Source organism: Rhinoderma darwinii, chromosome 9, assembly GCF_050947455.1.
Source record: "Rhinoderma darwinii isolate aRhiDar2 chromosome 9, aRhiDar2.hap1, whole genome shotgun sequence".
Classification (NCBI taxonomy): domain Eukaryota; kingdom Metazoa; phylum Chordata; class Amphibia; order Anura; family Rhinodermatidae; genus Rhinoderma; species Rhinoderma darwinii.
The window spans coordinates 22,962,674-22,984,755 of NC_134695.1; the positions used below are offsets into that span (position 1 = coordinate 22,962,674).

General features: G+C 41.5%; 1 protein-coding gene across 2 annotated transcripts in view; it reads right to left on the reverse strand.

The window, feature by feature from the left end:
* BBS1 (Bardet-Biedl syndrome 1) overlaps positions 1 to 22,082 on the reverse strand; it is a 109,991-nt gene that overhangs the window by 38,592 nt on the left and 49,317 nt on the right. For both annotated transcript variants that reach the window (XM_075837363.1, XM_075837362.1), the window contains 3 exons: positions 10,631 to 10,677; positions 9,880 to 9,918; positions 9,702 to 9,774 (listed from right to left, as the gene is read on the reverse strand). In XM_075837363.1, the coding sequence (XP_075693478.1) occupies positions 9,702 to 9,774; positions 9,880 to 9,918; positions 10,631 to 10,677 (159 nt within the window). The remainder of the gene's footprint in view (positions 1 to 9,701; positions 9,775 to 9,879; positions 9,919 to 10,630; positions 10,678 to 22,082) is intronic.

Here is a 22,082-nt window from a genome sequence, read left to right on the forward strand (position 1 = left end):
TTAATCTATGTGGGGTGGTCGGGAAGGGGTTAAATTTGGAGTTGGGCATCAGGGGAGGGACAGCCCCCAACAAAAACGTAGGTAATAGTTTTGGGACTCTAATCTCTGACATAGTATTTCGGCCGTTTACAGCCCGAAAAACGTCCGAAAATAGGCCGTGTGAACATACCCTTACTGGACAGTTTGGCTGCAGTGGAGCGGTTGAAAACAGCGCTGAGACGGCTTCATCTGTGCTGCGGGAACGGACCTAACATCAGGCACGTACGGTCTCTTAAACTTCGCTCATGCGCCCCCCAGAGATTTTCAATTTAATCCATCTATTTCAGTAACACAGCAAGTGTTAAGAGAAACCCGACTCAACATTTATTACACAGATTCTGCAGTTTTAAAAAAAAAAAAAATATCCCACCACATGGCCCTAGTGTATTTCTGGACTCAAACACAGGTTTCAGAAATGAAGGAGCGCCTAGTAGATTTTGGGGTCTCCTTTTTATTAGGATGTTTTCCAGGCACCATTTCAGGTTTGAAAAGGGCTTGAGGTGCCAAAGTAATATACACCCCCAAAAATACCCAATTAATTTTTATATTAAGTGTATTTCAACCCGTTAGTGACCGCCCCATAGTGTTTTTACAGTGGCCACCAACGGCTTTATTCCGAAGCATAGGCCTATTTACGGTGCTGCATCGGAATAAATAAACAGAGCAGGGAGCCGTTAAATCTCAGAGGTAGCTGAGGGCTAGGGGCATCCCTGCGCGAACGGGTGAGATAGATATCAGTATCGATCTCACCCATTTGACACCTCATTAGCGAGCGCAGCATCTGAGTGGTTTTGGAGAGAGGGAGCTCCCTCTCATCCCACTGACACCCGGCGATAAGATCGCCGAGTGCCTGTGTCTCCGATGGCAGCCGGGGGCCTAATAATGGCCCCCAGGTCTGCCTGTAATAAAATGCCTGCTAGCCTCTGGCATGACCGAGCAGATGCCTGTCCGTTTTACACGGACAGGCATAATACACTGCAATAAAGAAGTATTGCAGTGTATTATAAATGCGATCGGATAATCGCATAGTGAAGTCCTAGTGGGACTAGTAAAAACTTAAGAAAAGTTTCATAAAAAGTGAAAAAACAAAAAACAAAACACTTTTTCCCTTTACAAAAACCAAAAGTTAAAAAGTTCACATATTTGGTATCGCTGCGTCTGTAACGACTCCAACTATAAACTTATTACATCATTTAACCCGCCCGGTGAAGGTCGTAAAAAATGTTTAAAAAAACATGCAAAAATTGCGGTTTTCTTTCAATCAAGCCTTAAAAAAAAATGTGAGAAAAAGTGCTCAAAAAGTCGCATCTACTCCAAAATGGTACTGATAAAAACTACAAGTCGTCCCGCAAAGAAAAACCCTCATACAACTGCATCGGCGAAAAAATAAAAAAAGTTATTTCTGTGGTGTTGAGACAGATGCGATCTCTAGTACACCTGATACTGAGGGAATATAACGGCCATCTTCAGAACGTGAATCCTCTTCCACCATGATTTCCTGTTTTTTAGGTGTGGGAGGGGAGGTCAGCTGGGAGGTATGCTTGAGAAAAGGAAGTCAAAGGATTGTATCTCCTGTTTGACCATCCGTTTAATTTGCTCCAGTAAAGATGGCTGCTCATCCCTGATAACTTTTTCTATACACATTTGACATAAATTCTTCTTATTTGGAGTAAATTTTTTAGTGCAAATAGAACATCTATGAAACAATGTTTCTTTTTTAAGCTTTAAAAGGGGGCTCCTTTTCCGGCTGTACACAAGAAATAGACAAGATAACAGGATTAAGCCGGCGTGTGTCTTACAGTGGAGCGCACGCTTGGCTTAGAGGAGTCAACGCTACTTCCCCCATGGAAGTAGAATGGCTCCGGAGAGGACCGCAGCCAGTATCAACCCCAGCTTTACCATTTGTTACTAGCCTTCCCTGCCACCAGCCCAGAGACGGTAGTATCCTCTTGTTGCCCAATAAAGGACAGGAAAAAACACTGTGGAGGAACGGTAGGGTGGGACAATTTAACCTCTTGTGCTTTTTCCTGTCCATATTATAGGCGGGGTCTTACCTCCTGTGGTGTGGTCATGGAGGGTGCCTTGAGAAAAAATGGTTTTATTATTTATCTTTTTAAATAATTTTAATTGACATCAATTAATAATTTTTTTTTAGTCCCACTAGGGGACTTCACTATGCAATCTTTTGATATACAGAGCTTTACACTGGCAGGCAGTAATGCTTTGGTATATTGACAGGAAATCTATTAGGCCATGCCTCTGGCACAGGGGGGTGGGGGGGGGGGGTTTCTTTACTAGGCCCCAGGGAACCCTCTCCATCTGTAAACCTTTTAGACGCCACGGTCGCTATTGAGGGTATAGTACGTCAGTAGACCAGTAGGACCGTATGGTGGTTGTTTTTTTGTTTTTTTTTTAAAACTGGCATATTTAGAAAAGGCCCCCAAAATCTTTGCATTTCTGTGGCATCAGTGGGATGCCACATCTGGCTTCTTGCATAGTAAGATGTGGGGTGACTTGCCAGAAATTCAGATGCGTACAGGTTGGTTTGTGTAACCATCAGGTTCATGAACGCTTCTGTGAAGATTTAAAAAACAAAAACAAAATACAGTTCACTGTACCCGTAAATAAAACCGTGTAAATTTTTATTCCCGGGGCAGAAATAAATTCTGCAATTTGGGGAGAAAACATATTTGAGGGCATCCAATTGGAGTCACATGACGGACTGTCACTCTGCCTACTCCGTCTTTGCGGAGGTTCTACACGATCACTTGATGAGGACATTATTGGGAAATGTTCCTCATCATCACTGGCGGTATCGGTGTCTGAACACAGCATGGTGTAGGCCTCCTCCACAGCCATACAGAATAGACATTTTATTTTTCGGACTGAAAATGGCTGAAAACTCCACAAAAAAAATAAATAAATAAGTACCTAAATTATACTAAATGTACACTACCGTTCAAAAGTTTAGGGTCACTTAGAAATTTCCTTATTTTTCCAAGAAAAGCACAGTTTTTTTCAATGAAGATAACATTAAATTAATCAGAAATACACTCTATACATGGTTAATGTGCTAAATGACTATTCTAGCTGCAAACGTCTGGTTTTTAATGCAATATCTACATAGGTGTATAGAGGCCCATTTCCAGCAACCATCACTCCAGTGTTCTAATGGTACATTGTGTTTGCTAACTGTGTTAGAAGGCTAATGGATGATTAGAAAACACTTGAAAACCCTTGTGCAATTATGTTAGCACCGCTGTAAACAGTTTTGCTGTTTAGAGGAGCTATAAAACTGACCTTCCTTTGAGCTAGTTGAGAATCTGGAGCATTACATTTGTGGGTTCGATTAAACTCAAAATGGCTAGAAAAAGAGAGCTTTCATGTGAAACTCGACAGTCTATTCTTGTTCTTAGAAATGAAGGCTATTCCATGCGAGAAATTGCCAAGAAACTGAAGATTTCCTACAACGGTGTGTACTACTCCCTTCAGAGTACAGCACAAACAGGCTCTAACCAGAGTAGAAAGAGAAGTGGGAGGCCCCGCTGCACAACTGAGCAACAAGACAAGTACATTAGAGTCTCTAGTTTGAGAAATAGACGCCTCACAGGTCCTCAACTGGCAGCTTCATTAAATAATACCCGCAAAACGCCAGTGTCAACGTCTACAGTGAAGAGGCGACTCCGTGATGCTGGCCTTCAGGGCAGAGTGGCAAAGAAAAAGCCATATTTGAGACTGGCTAATAAAAGGAAAAGATGAATATGGGCAAAAGCACACAGACATTGGACAGAGGAAGATTGGAAAAAAGTGTTATGGACAGATGAATCGAAGTTTGTGGTGTTTGGATCACACAGAAGAACATTTGTGAGACGCAGAACAACTGAAAAGATGCTGGAAGAGTGCCTGACGCCATCTGTCAAGCATGGTGGAGGTAATGTGATGGTCTGGGGTTGCTTTGGTGCTGGTAAAGTGGGAGATTTGTACAAGGTAAAAGGGATTTTGAATAAGGAAGGCTATCACTCCATTTTGCAATGCCATGCCATACCCTGTGGACAGCGCTTGATTGGAGCCAATTTCATCCTACAACAGGACAATGACCCAAAGCACACCTCCAAATTATGCAAGAACTATTTAGGGAAGAAGCAGGCAGCTGGTATTCTATCTGTAATGGAGTGGCCAGCGCAGTCACCAGATCTCAACCCCATAGAGCTGTTGTGGGAGCAGCTTGACCGTATGGTATGCCAGAAGTGCCCATCAAGCCAATCCAACTTGTGGGAGGGGCTTCTGGAAGCATGGGGTGAAATTTCTCCCGATTACCTCAGCAAATTAACAGCTAGAATGCCAAAGGTCTGCAATGCTGTAATTGCTGCAAATGGAGCATTCTTTGACGAAAGCAGTTTGAAGGAGAAAATAATTATTTCAAATAAAAATAATTATTTCTAACCTTGTCAATGTCTTGACTATATTTTCTAGTCATTTTGCAACTCATTTGCTAAATATAAGTGTGAGTTTTCATGGAAAACACAAAATTGTCTGGGTGACCCCAAACTTTTGAACGGTGGTGTATATAACTTGCAATACAACTACCTATATATTTTTTTAATTATATATACATTTTTTTAAACTTTTTATATTTTATGATCACTACTATCTCTATATAATTTTTTTTATATTTATTTTTTATTTTTAACAGAACACAAGAAATGACAGCTCCAAACAACTCCCCAAAAATCAAGCAACAGTTCAGGGGGATTATAGGGGTCTCTATTTCTATTTTTTGTACTGGGACACAGTATTTCACAGCTCTTCTCTCCGGTTGCCTCACAACTGTGACAGAAATGAGGAGATTGGAGCTAGGGGAAGGCATTTTTTTTTTCCACATTTTGGCTGTGATTGGTCAGTCTGGATTGACTGTCCAATCACAGCCATCTCCAGGAGGGGATGGCTGTGATCGGTCCCATCACTGACATCTGTGACTATCAGCTGTCTATGACAGCTGAAGTCACTATTCAGTCACAGCATGTTTACATGTTGTGACAGTTTAACCGCAAGACGAGAATGCTCGTCCTAATGCAGCAAGTATACTCGCCCTGTGGCGGCAAGAGGCTAAGCATTAAATGGAATATCAATTAGATACACTATCAATGTCCGATTGGTGGGGGTCAGACAGCGGACCTGTATGGGCCACAGCCATAGTAAAGCATATTGTCCCCTATAATGCACCAACAACCGTAAGCTAGTAGTTTTAGTATTTTTACAACAGCTGGAGGGCTACAGATTGCAGAGCACTGATGTTCTTTTAAATGGACATTCAGGCCCTGTGTTTTTTTGCAGGCAGAAAAAATCCGCCCCAAAGTTCCTAAAGGAATTCTAAAGCAGATTTTGAACTGTCTGCACGTATTTTTCCCTTTTACTGATTTTCTTGCCCCCAGCCGTTGATGTACGGACCGCGGTCGCCGTTTCATTTCATGGAAACCGAGGCAAGAAAGGACACGCCACATTTTTTTCCACGAGCGGCCAAAAGACAGGGGAAAAACAAAAAAAAAAAAAGCCTCTGCCTCCCATTGAAAAAAAATGGGGGGCCATTTCGGCCGTTACAGAGCAGAATTGACGTACTAAAGAAGGTTGTGGGTGTCTCTGTGCACTGCAGGCCAATACAAGTGTATGGAGAGGGGAGGGGGAGCAGAGGATGGTAGCAAGAGCAGAGTGAGGATGTGTTTCCATGTCACCCCAGTGTTGAATTCTCAGAAACACTACTCATTACTGCTGTATAATCTCCATGCTGCTACAGCTTCTATATACTAGTCAATGAATTAGAATATTAAAAAGTTAATTTTAGTAATTCAATTCAAAAAGTGAAGCTCATATTATATAGATTCTACACACAGAGTGATTTCCAGCTTTTTTTTCTTTTAATGTTGAAGACTATGGCTAACCGTTAATGAAAACCCAAAATTTAGGGTCTCAGAAAATTTTTATATTGGGTAAAAGTTCAAGATTGTAGACTCCTGGTGTCACACTCTAATCGGCTAATCAACACAAAACACCTGCAAAAGGTTTCCTAAGCCTTTATATGGTCCAACAGTCTGGTTCAGTAGGCTACACAATCATGGGGAAAACTGCTGAATTGACAGTTGCCCAGAAGACAGTCATTGGCACCCTGCACAAGGAGGGTAAGCCACAAAAAGACAATGCTAAAGAAGCCGGCTGTTCACAGAGTGCAGTATCCAAACATATTAATGGAAAGTTGAGAGGAAGGAAAAAACTGTGATCGAAAAAGGTGCACAAGCAACAGGGATAACCGCAGCATTGAAAGGATTGTCAAGAAAAGGCCATTCAACAATCTGGGGGAGATTCTCAAGGAGTGGACTGCGGCTGGAGTCAGTTCTTCAAGAGCCACCACACACAGACGTATCCAGGATATGGGCTACAACTGTCGCATTCCTTGTGTCAAGCTACTCTTGACCCAGAGACGTCAGAAGCGTCTTACCTGGGCTAAGGAGAAAAAGGACTGGTCCGTTGCTCAGTCCTCCAAAGTCCTGTTTTCAGATAAAAGTAAACTTTGCATTTCATTTGTAAATCAAGGTCCCAGAGACTGCCTAATGGAAGAGTGGAGAGGCGCTCAATCCAAGTTGCTTGCGGTCCAGTGTGAAGTTTCCAGTCAGTGATAAATTGGAGAGCCATGTCATCTGATGGTGTTGGTCCACTGTATTATATCAAGTCCAGAGTCAGCGCAGCCGTCTAGCAGGGCATTTTCGAGCACTTCATGCTTCCCACGGCTGACAAGCTTTATGGAGATGCTGATTTCATTTTCCAGCAGAACTTGGCACCTGCCCACACTGCCAAAAGTACCAAGACCAGGTTTAATAACCACAGTATCACTGTGCTTGATTGGCCAGAAAACTCGCCTGACCTAAACCCCATAGAGAACCTATGGGGTATTGTCAAGAGGAAGAGGAGAAATACCAGACCCAACAATGCAGGCGAGCTGAAGGCCACTATCAAAGCAACCTGGGCTACCATAACACCTCAGCAGTGCCACAGGCTGATCGCCTCCATGCCACGCCGCATTGATGCAGTAATTCATACAAAAGGAGACCTGACAAATGATTGAGTGCATATATTGTACATACTGAAATGTTGGCCTACTGAAAAGTATTAAAAACCATTTTTGAAATTGGGCTTTTTTAATATTCTAATTTTGAGACACTAAATTTTGGGTTTTCATTAACGGTTATCCATAATCATCAACATTAAAAGAAAAAAAATGCTGGAAATAGATCACTATGTGTAATGAATCTATATAATATATCAGTTTCACCTTTTGAATTGAATTACTGAAATAATTAAACTTTTTGATGATATTCTAATTCATTGAGAAGGACTAGTATATGTGATATATAGAAGATGAGAATCTTGCTCTCATATCTCTATGTGTGATGTTTAGAGAAGACATGATAGAGGTTAGGTTCCGCACACTAGTTCAGAGACAACTGAAAATTAGAGATAGAGCTTTCAGAGGGGAAAACTTCTAAAAAATTAAATAAATAAAAAAAATGCCACAAACATGTCATATAAATGACCATAAATAGCGTTATTCCTAATCTACACACATACAACAGCTTATTCTGATAGGTCATCTGGAAAGTTAGGTACGCTTTATCTAGACTGATAACTCCTTTTGCTTTAAAAGGTTTGGGTTTTTTTAAATTCTGCTTTTTAAAAGCAGAAGACATATTTTAGAAGAAAAAAAAATAAAAAGTACTGCCTGCCTGTTGGGGACTCAAACCCCGGTCTCTCGCGTGATAAGCACTTTCCACTACACTACCAATGTGAAACCAGTTTTTCTGTTTTAGGAGGCTGGGCTGCATCAGTAGGACAACGCCAGTGAAGGAAAAACTTGTCTTTTTTTTTTTTCACCGATTACAGCCGAAAAATCTGCAGCGCAATTTTTTTAATTAAATCAATGTTTAGTTTTTCCGATACAGCTACTATGTGGCCTCTATACATAGAAGCTACAAAACGAATATAGGTATCTGAACAGAGCAAGTGAAATTCTCATGCCAGCATATCTTATTTTCCCAGGGCTGTCCTTCTCCAGGTTCAGATCACCCATTCTTGCAGCAGGAGACATTTTGCTAGTAAGTATATTAGGGAACCAAAAGTACACTTTATTCTATAATCTGCAAACTTTCACGTTTCCCTGAATTTGCCTCTAATTAGGGCTTCAAATCAGATCTCCTGACCAAAAAAAAAAAAATTTTAAAAAATGTAACCGGATTTATTATATTTTTGTTTACGGAATTCACCAGTAAGGTTTGTATGACCAGAAATGAGGATTATCAGCAATAGTGGTTACAACTATTGGAAAGACAAAATGAAAGAATCATTAAAGGGGTCACCCAGGATTAGAAAAAAAATGGCTGCTCTGGTCTTCCTTACCTGCACCAGTTCTAAATGTACATATTTATATTTATTTTTTGTGTACGTACCCTTGATTTTATTACTTTAGGCCCTTGCGGTATTCCTAGTCTGCACGTCCTAATCTCCCCCTCCGCAGGTTTCTACTACCTTCCGCCCTTCCTTTATTTTTTTCTTCCTTCCAAACCCCAGTTGAACCATCATCACATGGCTGCATTTTTTTCCTATACAGCAATCAAGGACTCTAGATTTCAGAGAAGACAGTCCCCTCATAGGTATCTGCTTCACAACGGAGTACCCGAACTGGGGCATCCAGTAAGCTCTTCTTTTGGTGCCCCACACTAACAGATTGCTTTGTTACACCCTTTGCCGTCTCATCCCTGGAGGCTCTACACTGGTGGGCTACATATTCTTCTTCACCACAGGTATTGTGACAACAGAAAACCATTTCTAGACACTTTTCTTCGTCCTTTCTTCCCTCCTTTACCCTTCCTTCCTTTTTTATCTATTTCTCACTTTGGCTAAAAAAAAAAACTTGAGCTTTTGAACCAAAGGCAGAAGAACTAGAATCATTACAAGTAGAATTAGGCCCGTGACCATACACTTTAAGCATCATACAGAAGCGTCTCTTCACGGCCAAAGTCATGTTGGGCAGGAGATCACAAGTGGAGGTACACTTTAAAGATAAAGCGAGTAGAAGTTCCTGAACTACATTTAAGAATTTGATGTATGGAATGGTTGAAAAACCATCAACCCTGTGGGGGCATATGTGACATCAGCTTATAGGTGTTCTACAGCAATATACACTGCCTTGTACTGCCGCTCAAAGATAAACCTCCAAAGACTCATGTATGGACACGCTGCTGCGCCTGGATAAATATTGAAAGGGCCGCAGCCAAGGCCCCTTTGTACCTGTGATCAATGGTGGTCCCGCAAATTAGCCCCCCCATGATCACCCATTGATGGCCTATTCTAAAGATAGTTATCAACATATATTACCGGAGATCCCCTTTACCATTACATGCTTTTTACAAGTTCTACTCAAGTGTGCTCCGATTCAGTCAAGTACAGAATTGCTGGCTACATCTTAGAGTAAGTTTAGCTATTCCACGCTGAGTTTTGTACACCGTAGACAGCTGACGGTGGAGAGATCACAAGATCACTCCACACGTTTGCTGTACAAGGATTTAACCATTTCATTTTTCTAACACTATCACACAATAAAATCTAATTATTGTTACCTGTCGTTTCAGAGGCAACGGTTTATATGTGTTCACAAAGGTCTCCATCTCCTGCGGATCCAGCATAAGGTACCTATAAAAGAGAAACAAGACAGATGTGATGAATTGTTTTTTTCGATTGGCTTAGAAAGACTAAATACTGATCAAGTTGGAGCAGTATAGAGTGGATAATACATACCGAAGTGACCTGACAGACAGAGGAATTTCTGCTTTATCTCTGTAGGAAGGATAAACAAAACACAGCAGAACAGGCTACAGTTAATACTGATAAAATGCATGTTAGCTAACTATCAATTTATTATCACTAATAGGCAGAGCATGAAAGATAGGTCCTGTAATACTGCTGTATTGCCTGAGCCAAGATAGGCAGCTAGCAAATTGACAATACCAAAGGGAAACAGTAGACAGTTAATTAAGACAGGGTTCCAGGCACAGAACACTGACCTTAAAGAGGCCCTGTCACCACATTATAAATGGCCTATATTGTACATGATGCGATCGGCGCTGTAATGTAGATTACATCAATGTTTTTTATTTAGAAAAATAGGTCATAACTCCGTCAAAAATGATTGTTTTTCTAAATAAAAAAAACACTGCTGTAATCTACATTACAGCGCCGGTCACATCATGTACAATATAGACCACTTATAATGTGGTGACAGAGCCTCTTTAAATTAATGTTAATATTTAATTGGATTTCTGTTATAAAATATTTGTCTGCTAGCGCATTTTTATGTAGAATAGATTGCTACTTACAAACAATAAATTTAATCTGCTCTATAATGTAAGATACAGGACAATTTAGAAACAGCATTTTAGTGAATTTCATTTTCCATATACACAGTAGAAACATTTTAGCTCCGTCAATCTTGATTATACTACCACTACTATCTGAGAGGATGGAGTAGCACAGAGACATTGCTTCCTACCTGATTCCATCCAACATCTCTTTCAGCGTCATGGGGTCAATTTTGTCCTGTGACAAACGGCAAAAATGTTTTTTCAGTTAAAAATGTTAAGAGGGTTTGTAAACTCTAATTAAATTACATTGTAATTAAACTCTTTCATTACATGTAATGTCATGTGGTAAGCTTGAGGGCCCTTGCACATGACTGTATTATGGCTCTGTACAAAGCCGTAATACCGTGTTCAGTAGACTTCCTAATGATGTCATACAGAGATTTTAGGAAGATTAAAACACGACAATATTTTTTGTTTTTGGATGCCGTATTACAAAGCTGTTCTATCCAAGCTATAACTGTAATATGGTACGGTGTCCGCCGCCATATGGTGCCTCTGCAAAGCCCTTACGGCTATGTACTATGGCGTTGCAGGTAATATGTGTGCCTTAGGCCTCCTTCACACACACACACACAATAATTCTGTCAATTGAAACTGCATCAGGCGTTTTTTCATTTAGTGTCATTTTTCTAGCCTTTTTGGAGTCCTGTGGAGAAACCTATAGAAAAACACCTAAAAAAAACAAAAAAAAAAAAACACACACCACACCCAGAGCATGTGGTTGCCTCAAAAATGCCACAAACCAAAACGCAGTTGTATGCAGTGCATTTTATATTTTACTATAGACTTTGGCCTTATTCACACGAACCTATATTACGTGCGTGAAAATCACGCATGTCACACGGACCTATGTTAGGCTATGGGGATGTTCAGACTGTCAGTGATTTTCACCCAGCGTGTCCGCTGCGTAAAACTCACAACATGTCCTATACTTGGGTGCGTGCTGCGCGAAACACAGGCATGTCAATGGGTGCGTGCAAATCGTGCACGGCACACGAAAGCACTTCCGTGATTCGCACTACAGTTGTTAAAGACGTGAAGGGAAACATAAAAGCCCCTCCTTCTTTACTGTTTCGTAACATAAAAACAGAGTGTCATAATGATGCCGGCTGCGCGAAAATCACGCAGCCACGCACCATATACAGATGCCACACTGAACAAAACGCAGCGTTTTTGTGCGTGCGTAAAATGGACATATTCGTGTGTTAAAGATAAAAGTTCTGGCCAAACTAAAATAAAAATGAGCAGGTAAAACCGCCACGAAAAACGCAGCTAAGTGCTGTGTGTGAATCCAGCCTTAAAAGAAAGCTTTATTAACAAGCAGACACAGCACAGCGCATCTGCATCTACATTAACAAAGAACAGGAGCAGGAGTGAGAGGACTGGGGTTTGACCCTGTCGTGTAAGGCTCTATTCACACGACAGGGTCTGAGTGTCGGTCGATAAAACGTCTGTTTTTCTCGGCCGTTTTCCATCAGTTTCTCTGGTCAGTTTTTTTTTTTTTTTCTTTAAACGGAAGAATTTCATTTGGCTATTTTTTTTGCCACACACTTTCCTCCATAGACAATGCCAAGCAGCCACTGTAGATACTGCCACACAGCGCCCCTTGTAGATAATGCCACACACTGCCATCTGTAGATAATGTCACAGCCCCCCTCTAGGTAGTACCACACAGCCCCCCTCAAGGTGGTGCCACACAGCCCCCTGTACATGACACCACCATAGATGCCGCCCCCAGTAGATGGAGGAATAAAAGCAAAAATGCAAAAAGCTGGCGTATTCCATGCGCTACTGATCGGTACGGTTAACACGTAAAACCAGATTCCTCAAGGGTACCAGTGTGGTCGGTAATAAAAGAATTTATTGGTACAATATAGTAAAAATAAAACACAACTGTTTGACAGCGAACAGTTTTGAAACCGGACCGGTTTCTTCCTCAGGTAGTATATAAATCAATGGGTGGGGTGCCGGTTAAATAACCGAGTGAAAGGTCACTTAAGGCAAGAACTACCGGGTCGGGTACAGAATTAAAACACCAACTCAAATTACATATCGGGACATACATATGATCACTACTGATTAAAACAATTAAAACGAAGATAAAAAATATATATATGAATCATATATATATACATATGTCCAATGAAAGACAATTAGTTTCTATACATTATAGTTGGAAGCTGTCTAGTTGTAAAAAAACATACTATATTAGACGTAAATGAACGCATATATATATATACACAAAGTCATGCACATGTATAATTACATGCGTTCATTTACATCTAATATAGTATGTTTTTTTACAACTAGACAGCTTCCAACTATAATGTATAGAAACTAATTGTCTTTCATTGGACATATGTATATATATATGATTCATATATATATTTTTTATCTTCGTTTTAATTGTTTTAATCAGTAGTGATCATATGTATGTCCCGATATGTAATTTGAGTTGGTGTTTTAATTCTGTACCCGACCCGGTAGTTCTTGCCTTAAGTGACCTTTCACTCGGTTATTTAACCGGCACCCCACCCATTGATTTATATACTACCTGAGGAAGAAACCGGTCCGGTTTCAAAACTGTTCGCTGTCAAACAGTTGTGTTTTATTTTTACTATATTGTACCAATAAATTCTTTTATTACCGACCACACTGGTACCCTTGAGGAATCTGGTTTTACGTGTTAACCGTACCGATCAGTAGCGCATGGAATACGCCCGCTTTTTGCATTTTTGCTTTTATTCCTCCATTTACTATTGAGACTTTGCACTCCAAGTTCTCAAATCGGGTCCTATGCTGCAACTTGATCCTGCTACCAATACCCCGTGGAGGCTATCTATCGGGAATCTACTACACTGGATGTTATGCTCCCAGCATAACCGCACCAGGTGAGCACTTTTCAACACCTTGTTCACACTTGTACCATCACAGTGTCATGCACTATTGTGCGCTTTGTGTTTTTTCTACTCTTTTTTAGCCCCCAGTAGATGGCACATACCCCCCTCCATGTAGATAGCGCCACTGTAGGGGACCGCTCCAGGAGAAGTGCCTGACTTTACTCTCCATATATGGACAGTGAAGTCAGGGACTTCTCCTGGAGCAGAAACACCGGCCGTTGTGCCCTGGGATTCCGCTTCAGGATTAGGGGACTGCTCCAGGAGAAGTCCCTGACCTCACTGTCCATATATGGACAGTAAAGTCAGGGACTTTTCCTGGAGCGGAATTCCCGGCCACAGCTTCGGCAACATGGTGGCCGGGGATTAGGGATTCTGCCCCTACAGGGAGCAAAAAAATCTCCTCCTCCTCCTATGCACTTCACACTGTGGGGAGGAGAAGAGAGCGAATGAGCGTCAGAAAGCTCGGCAGTCACTCAGATCACATCCAAGCGGTAGCCGTCCTTTGCTCGGCCCCATAGATTTCTGTGGGAGCCTTGCAGCCGGGAAATTGGCCCAAAATAGGGCATGTTTTTGATAGCCCGGTCAAGAATAAAAATAAAAAAAATGGCCGTGTTAATAGCCCCATTTGTTGTCCCGTTCTCCTAGGCAGCTTCTTAACCCATTCAGTTCCTGCTGCATTTCAAGGCTTAAAGAGGCTCTGTCACCACATTATAAGCGGCCTATATTCTACATGATGTGATCGGCACTGTAATGTAGATTACAGCAGTGTTTTTTATTTAGGAAAACGATCATTTGACCTATATTAGCTTTATGCTAATGAGTTTCTCAATGGACAACTGGGCGTGTTTTACTATATGGCCAAGTGGGCGTTGTGGAGAGAAGTGTATGACGCTGACCAATCAGCGTCATACACTTATAATAAAATGTAAAAAAAAGTAAAAATTTAAATTTAAAAAATAAAATTATTTTTTTGAAATAAAAAGTGGTTTGATTTACTAGAAGTGCAAAAAAATAAATAAATACAAAGCACACATATAAGTAATAAAGTTAACTCATTAAACTGCCGGATGAACTCAATAGAAAAAAAAATAAAAATAAAATAAAATTAAAAAAAAATACATAAACGGCGAAAAAATAACCCACTAACCATTCATCACCAATAAGTCACATATACCCCAAAATTATACCAATGAAAAAGACATCTCGTCCCGCAAAAAAAAAAAATCCTCATGGCGACATCGACATACAAAATAAAAACGTACATCTCTTGAAAAGAGGCAACGCAAAAACAAAATTTGTTTAAAAGGGTTTTAATTGTGCAGAAGTAGTAAGAAAAAAAAAAAAAAAACCTGTAAATATTTGGTATCGCCGTAATCGTACTATTTATTTACACCACATAGTGAACAGCGTAAAATTTGAAACGCGAAAAACAACGCTTGAATAGCTGGGTTTTTTTCAATTCCTTCCTTACAAAAATTAATAAAAGATAAGCAATATAATAAATACACCCATTGTGCAATTGACGATTACAAGTCGTCCCGCAAAAAACAAGCCCTCATATGGCCATGTCGACATATAAATCAAGAAGTCATGACTCTTGGAAGGAGGGGAGGAAAAAAACGAAAAAGAATGTTTGGTCCGTAAGGCCGAAATAGACCTGGTCCTTAAAGAAAACCTTTCACCTTCCCATACATGTGCAGCTGAGTGCAGCATGTAATGGGGGGGGGGGGGCTGCACAAACCCTGGGGCACTTTACATTTTTTTAATAACTCCCTCCGTTATTTAGAGATCGGTGCCGTTATATTTGGCACCCGATATTTAAATGACCCCCTGAACAGTCAGCGGGGCGAAAAACTGGCAAGGGGGCGTGTTACTATATCTGTGACACTGTCCATCATGATCACTATGTGCAGAGTAAATGAATGGAGAGAAGTGTATGAACCCCTTCCCGCCCCTTCACGTAACTGCACGTCAATGTGTGCAGTAAGTTCGCGCACCTTGACGTGCAGTTACGTCTGTGCTTTAACAGTTAACCGCCGCGCGGCGCTACACCGCAGCGGCAGATAACTGTGCAGGATGTCTGCCCTGCATTCCCCGTTGCCGATCAGCGGCCTATCGCCGCTGATTTTGGTAGTTAACCCCTTAATTGCGGCGTTCGATTTGAACGCCACAATTAAGGTGTTTAGCGCCGATCGGCAGCCCCCATGTGAAATCACGGGGGCTGGCGATCGTACCCATGGCAACCGGACGCCAGACAATGGCTTCCGGGTTGCCATGTACAGAAGCCTATGAGGACCACCCCGAGGGTGGTCGTCGTAGGCTTCCTGTCAGTGTGACTGTGACGTCACACTGACAGTTGGAATGCATTACACTATGTAGGTAGTGTAATGTATTCCAGCAGCGATCAAAGCTGCAAGTCTAAGGGTATGTGCACACGCTAGCTGGCTTTTACGGCTGAAATGACAGCCTGTTTTCAGAAGAAAACAGCTGTGTCGTTTCAGCCGTAAATGCTCCTCCTCGTAATATACGAGGCGTCTGTGACGCTCGTATATCTTGAGCTGCTCTTCATTGAGTTTAATGAAGAACGGCTCAAATTACGTTGCAAAGAAGTGCCCTGCACTTCTTTGCCGAGGCAGTCAATTTACGCGTCGTCGTTTGACAGCTGTCAAACGACGACGCGTAAATTACAGGTCGTCTGCACAATACGTCGGCAAACCCATTCAAATGAATGGGCAGATGTTTGCCGACGTATTGTAGCCCTATTTTCAGACGTAAAACGAGGCATAATACGCCTCGTTTACGTCTGAAAATAGGTCGTGTGAACCCAGCCTAAGTGTCCCCTAGTGGGACAAGTGAAAAAAGTAAAAAAAAAAAAAATGAATAAAAATGTTTTAAAAAAAGTGTAAAAATAAAAGTTAGAAATGACAAACATGAACTGCTTTTTTTCCTATAATAAGTCTTTTAGTAGAGGAAAAAAAATGAACACGTAAAAAAAAAAGTACACATATTTTGTATCACCGCGTTCGTAACGACCTCAACTATAAGACTATAATATTATTTTTCCCGCACAGTGAACACCGCAAAAAAAAAAAAAATGAAAAACAAAGCGAGAATCACTATTTTTTGGTCACCACCACTCCCAAAATATACAATAAAAAGTGATCAAAAAGTTGCATGTACGCCAAAATTGTACCGATACAAATTACAACCCGTCCCGCAAAAAACCAGCCCTTACACAGCTTTTTTGACTGAAAAATAAAAAACTTACGGCTCTGAAAATATGGTGACACAAAAAATTAATTATTTTCTAAATAAGTTATTTTATTGCGCAAACGCTGCAAAACATAAAAAAACCTATATACATATGGTATCGCCGTAATCGTACCGATCCGCAGAATAAAATATAATGGTCATTTATAGCCCAGGGTGAACACTGTAAAAAATTAATAAAAATCATTGTCAGAATTGATGGTTTTTGGTCACCTGGTTTGCCGAAAAATGGAATAAAAAGTGATCAACAAAATCGCATGTACCCCAAAATGGTACCAATGAAAATTACAGATTGTCCCGCAAAGAATAAGCCCTCACACGGCTCCGGTGGTGAAAAAATAAAAAAAGTTCCGGCTCCCAGATTATGGCGATGCAAAATGTGCAGATCGTTCCAAAAGCGGATAAGATTGGGCGCCATTTATAATATAAGTGCAACACTGGCCACATATCTGCGGATTATTATTTATTTACCGCATTATTATACCCTCTTATTATGCCCCTGATGTACTTTGCCCAGTCTACATTTGCCCCCACATTATAAACTGAAATACCAGCAAAACGCCAGAGCTACTACCAAGCAAAATCTGCGTTCCAAAAGCCAAATGGCGTCCGTCCCTCCCTTCTGAGCCCTGCAGCGTGCCCAAACAGCCGTTTACGTCCACCGATATAGCATCGCCATACCCGGGAGAATCCGGTTAATATTTTATTTGTGGTATTTGTGGCACAAACTGGGCACCACATATAGTGCACTAAAATGGCACATCAGTGGAAAATTGTAATTTTCACTCTGAACCATCCGCTGCGCATTAAACCCTTCGCGCACCATGACTTAATAGCATGTCGTGGTGTGGGGGTGATATATGGAGCGTCTCACGCGCTGAGCCTGCGCCATACGCTGTGGGTGTCAGCTGTGTATTACAGCTGACACCCGGGACTAACGGACAGAAACAGCGATCGCGCTGTTACAGGATCATGTAAAAATGACAATATACTGCAATACATTAGTATTGCAGTGAATTCTACCAGTGATCTAACGATTGCTGGTTCAAGTCTCCGAGGGGGACTAATAAAATATGTAAAAACAAAAAGTAAATAGTTATTATTAGTGGAAAAAATTAAATAAATATTTAAAGTCCAAAAAGAAACCCTTTTCATATTTTTTCTCTAAAGTAATGTAAAAAAAAAAAAAAAAAATATACAAAATTGGTATCGCTGCGTCCGTAAAAGTCCAAGCTATTACAATATACCATTATTGAACTCGCACGGTGGACGCCGTGAAAAATAAAAGAATTTTAAATGGCAAAATCGCAGTTTTTTGGTCACCTTCACTCTACCAAAAAATTTAATAAAAAGTGCTCAAAAAGTCTTATGTACCAAACAATGGTACCAATAAAAACTACAGCTCGTCCCGCAAAAAATAAGCCCCCACACCACTCTATTGACGGAAAAATAAAGAAGTTGTGGCTCTTGGAATGCGGGGAGGAAAAACGAAAAAGAAAAAAGCAAAAGATGGAACAGTCCGGAAAGGGTTAATTATTTTCTAATGAAAAAACATTTATAACCACATGTGGGGTATTGCCGTACTCGGGAGAAATTGCTTCACAAATGTTGGGGTGCATTTTCTCCTTTATCCTTTGTGAAATTGAAAAAATTCAACATTTTAGTGGAAATAATGTTGATATTAATTTTCACGGCCTAATTCTAATAAATTCTGCAAAAGACGTGTGGGGCCTAAATGCTCACTATAATCCTAGATAGATTCCTTAAGTGGTGTAGTTTCCCAAATGGGGTTACTTTTGTGGGGCTTCCACTGTTTCGGTCTCTCAGGGGCTTTGCAAATTCGACATGACACCCAAAAACTATTCCAGCTAAATTTGAGCTCCAAAAGCCAAATGGTGCCCCTTCCATTCTAAGCCCCGGTGTGGGTCCAAACAGCATTTTATTACAACATATGGGTTATTTACGTAATCAGGAGAAATTGTTTTACAAATGTTGGGGTGCCTTTTCTCCTTTATTCCTTGTAAAAATTAAACATTTCTAAGTTCTTACAGAAAAAAAGTAGATTTTTACCTTTACAGTCTAATTCCAATGACTTCAGCAAAACAACTGTGGGGTCAAAATGCTAACTTTACACCTAGAAAAATTCCTTGAGGGGTGTAGTTTCCAAAATGGGGTCACTATTAGGGTATGTTCACACACACTAATTACGGACGTAATTCGGGCGTTTTTGCCCCGAATTACGTCCGAAAAATGCGCCTCGATAGCGTTGACAAACATCTGCCCATTGAAAGCAATGGGCTGACGTTTGTCTGTTCACACGAGGCGTATATATTTACGCGCCGCTGTCAAAAGACGGCGCGTAAATAGACGCCCGCGTTAAAGAAGTGACCTGTCACTTCTTGGGGCGTAAGTGGAGCCGTTATTCATGGACTCCAATGAAAAGCAGCACCAATTACGTCCGTAATGGACGCGGCGTTCAAGCGCCTGCACATACCATTACGGCTGAAATTACGGGGATGTTTCCTCCTTAAAACATCCCCGTAATTTCAGCCGTTACGGACGCTGTCGTGTGAACATACCCTTAAGTGGTTTCCACGGTTTTCATCCCTCCAGTGCATTGCAAACGTGACATGGCACTGTTCCAGCAAAATCAGAAATCCAAATGGTGCTCCTTCTCTTCTGAGGCCTGCTGTGGGTCCAAACAGCAGTTTATTACCACATATGGGGTATTGCTATAATTGTAAGAAATTGCTTTACATATGTTGGGGTGTTTTTTCTACTTTATTCCTTGTAAAAATTAAAAAAAAATTTACGTTTTTTCACAAAAAAAAGTAGATTTTCATCTTCACATACGAATTCAAATAAATTTAGCAAAAAAACTGTGGGTTCAAAATGCTATCTACACCCAAAGATAAATTCCTTGAGGGGTATAGTTTCCAAAATGGGGTCACTTTTGGCGGGTCTTTACTGTTTTGGTACCACAAGACCTATTCAAACCTGACATGGTGCCTAAAATATATTCTAAAAAAAGGAGGCCCCAAAATCCATTAGGTGCAGCTTTGCTTCTGAGGCCTGTGTTTCAGTCCATTACCGCACTAGGACCACATGTGGGATATTTCCAAAAACTGCAGAATCTGGGCAATAAATGTTGAGTTGCATTTCTTCATTTCTTGTGGTACAGAAAAAATGTATTACAAATTAATTTTCGAAAACAAAAATGACATTTGTAAATTTCACCTCTACTTTGCTTTCATTCCTGTGAAACGCCTAAAGGGTTAAGAAACTTTCTGAATGCTGTTTTGAATACTTTGAGGGGTGCAGTTCTCAAAATGGGGTGATTTATGGGGACTTTCTAATATATAAGGCCCTCAAAGCCACTTCAGAACTGAACTGGTCCCTGAAAAAATAGGCTTTTGAAAATATGAGAAATTGCTGCTAAAGTTCTAAGGCCTCATTCACACGGCAGGGTTTCCCGTCCGGGTGCCGGCCGTTCATAAATCGGCCGGCACCCGGCTGCATTAGGAATGATAGACCCCTAATGGGGCTATTCACACGACCGATTTTTTGACGGCCGGAAAATCCGGCCGTCAAAAAATAGGACATGCTCTATCTTTGCCCGGACACCCGGCCGCCCGGCTCCCATAGAAGTCTATGGGGCCGGGTATTACACGGCCATCACCGGAATGTGTTCCGAGTGATGGCCGGGTTTCCCGGCGCTTGCGCTCTATCTCCTCCTCCTCACAGCGCAGAGTGCATGTGAGGAGGAGGAGTTGATGCCATTCTGACGAATGGCATCGCTGCACACTGTGTTGCAGGGCCGGGGTGTACAGCAGGTGGAGGGAGCGCTGCGCTGGCTCCCTTCCCCTGCTTGTTAAAAGCACCCTGGCTCGGCGACACCTTAGATGGCGCCGCTAGTAGCAGCAGCTGCTGCGGCTGCTACTACTGCAGCGACGCCACTATAGCAGAGCGGGGAGGTATCTCCCCGCTCTGCTATGTGCTAGCCGCACTTTAGCTCCTTGAAGGAGCGGAATCCCCGTGTGTTCGGGGATTCCGCTCCTGGACAGAGCGCTTGATGTCTCTGTCCATATCTGGGCAGTGACATCAGGGGAAACTCCTGAAGCGGAATCCCCGAACACATGGGGATTCCCCTTCAGGAGCTGCCGCTGATGTCACTGTCCGGATCTGCCCGGCCCGGCACGGATGCATAACTTTATGCAAACCGGCCGGGCAGAATGGCCGATTTTACCGGCCGGCACTCGGGCTCGGACCCGACCCGGTCGTGTGAATCCCGCCTAAGCCTTGTAACGTCCTAGAAAAATAAAAGAATGTTCAAAAAACGATGCAAATATAAAGTAGAAATATAATCTAGTAACTATTTTGTGTGGTATTACTATCTGTTTTACAAGTAGATGCATTTAAATTTAGAAAAATGCTAATTTTTGCTAATTTTCTCTAAATCTTGGTGTTTTTTTTACAAATAAATATTGAATTTATCGACCAAATTTTTTCCCTAACATAAATTACAATATGTCACGAGAAAACAATCTCAGAATCACTTGGATAGGCAAAAGCATTCCGGAGTTATTACCACATAAAGTGACACATGTCCGATTTGAAAAATCGGCTTCGTCCTGAAGGCCAAAACAGGCTCAGTCCTCAAGGGGTTAAGAAAGTCATTAGCATAAATCTAAAATAGGTCATAACTTGGTCAAAATTGATCGTTTTTCTAAATAAAAACCACTGCTGTTATCTACATTACAGCGCCGATCACATTATGTAGGAGATAGGGCACTTATAATCTGGAGACAGAGTCTCTTTAAGGGGTTAAACTGGTTCCTAAAGACATCTTAGATTCTGTCTCCTTCCTAGTGCAGGACTACACGGACAAGAACCAATGATATGCTTCACAGGCATTTTTAGTGTACAAGTGTGCATTTCCTATGCTAATGATCAGGCCTCAGGAGAAAAGACTAAGGTCCCATGCACACGAACGGGAGAATTGCGGCCCCATTCATTTCTATGGGGCCATAAACACGACCGTGGTTTCCACGGTCCGTGCATGGCCCAGGAGCCCGGACCGCAGAAAGAACGGACATGTCTTATTACGGCCGTGTTCTGCGGTCCAGGCTCATAGAAAATAATGGACCCGGCCATGTGAATGGCCCGCGATTTGCGGGCGGGCTCGCAGGTGACACTCCGCGGCCGGCCGATCTGAAAATCACGGCCGTGCACATGGCTACGGTCGTGTGAACGAGGCCGAACTCCAGCTTACAACATTACACACTGTTTTTTTGAAAGAATATACAGTGATCTGTGCATGACTAGCAAATTACTAATAAATGTTACTATTGGTATAACAGTTTAGCATTTCCAAAGCCAAGATGAAGGGATACAGAGTATTTCAAATAAT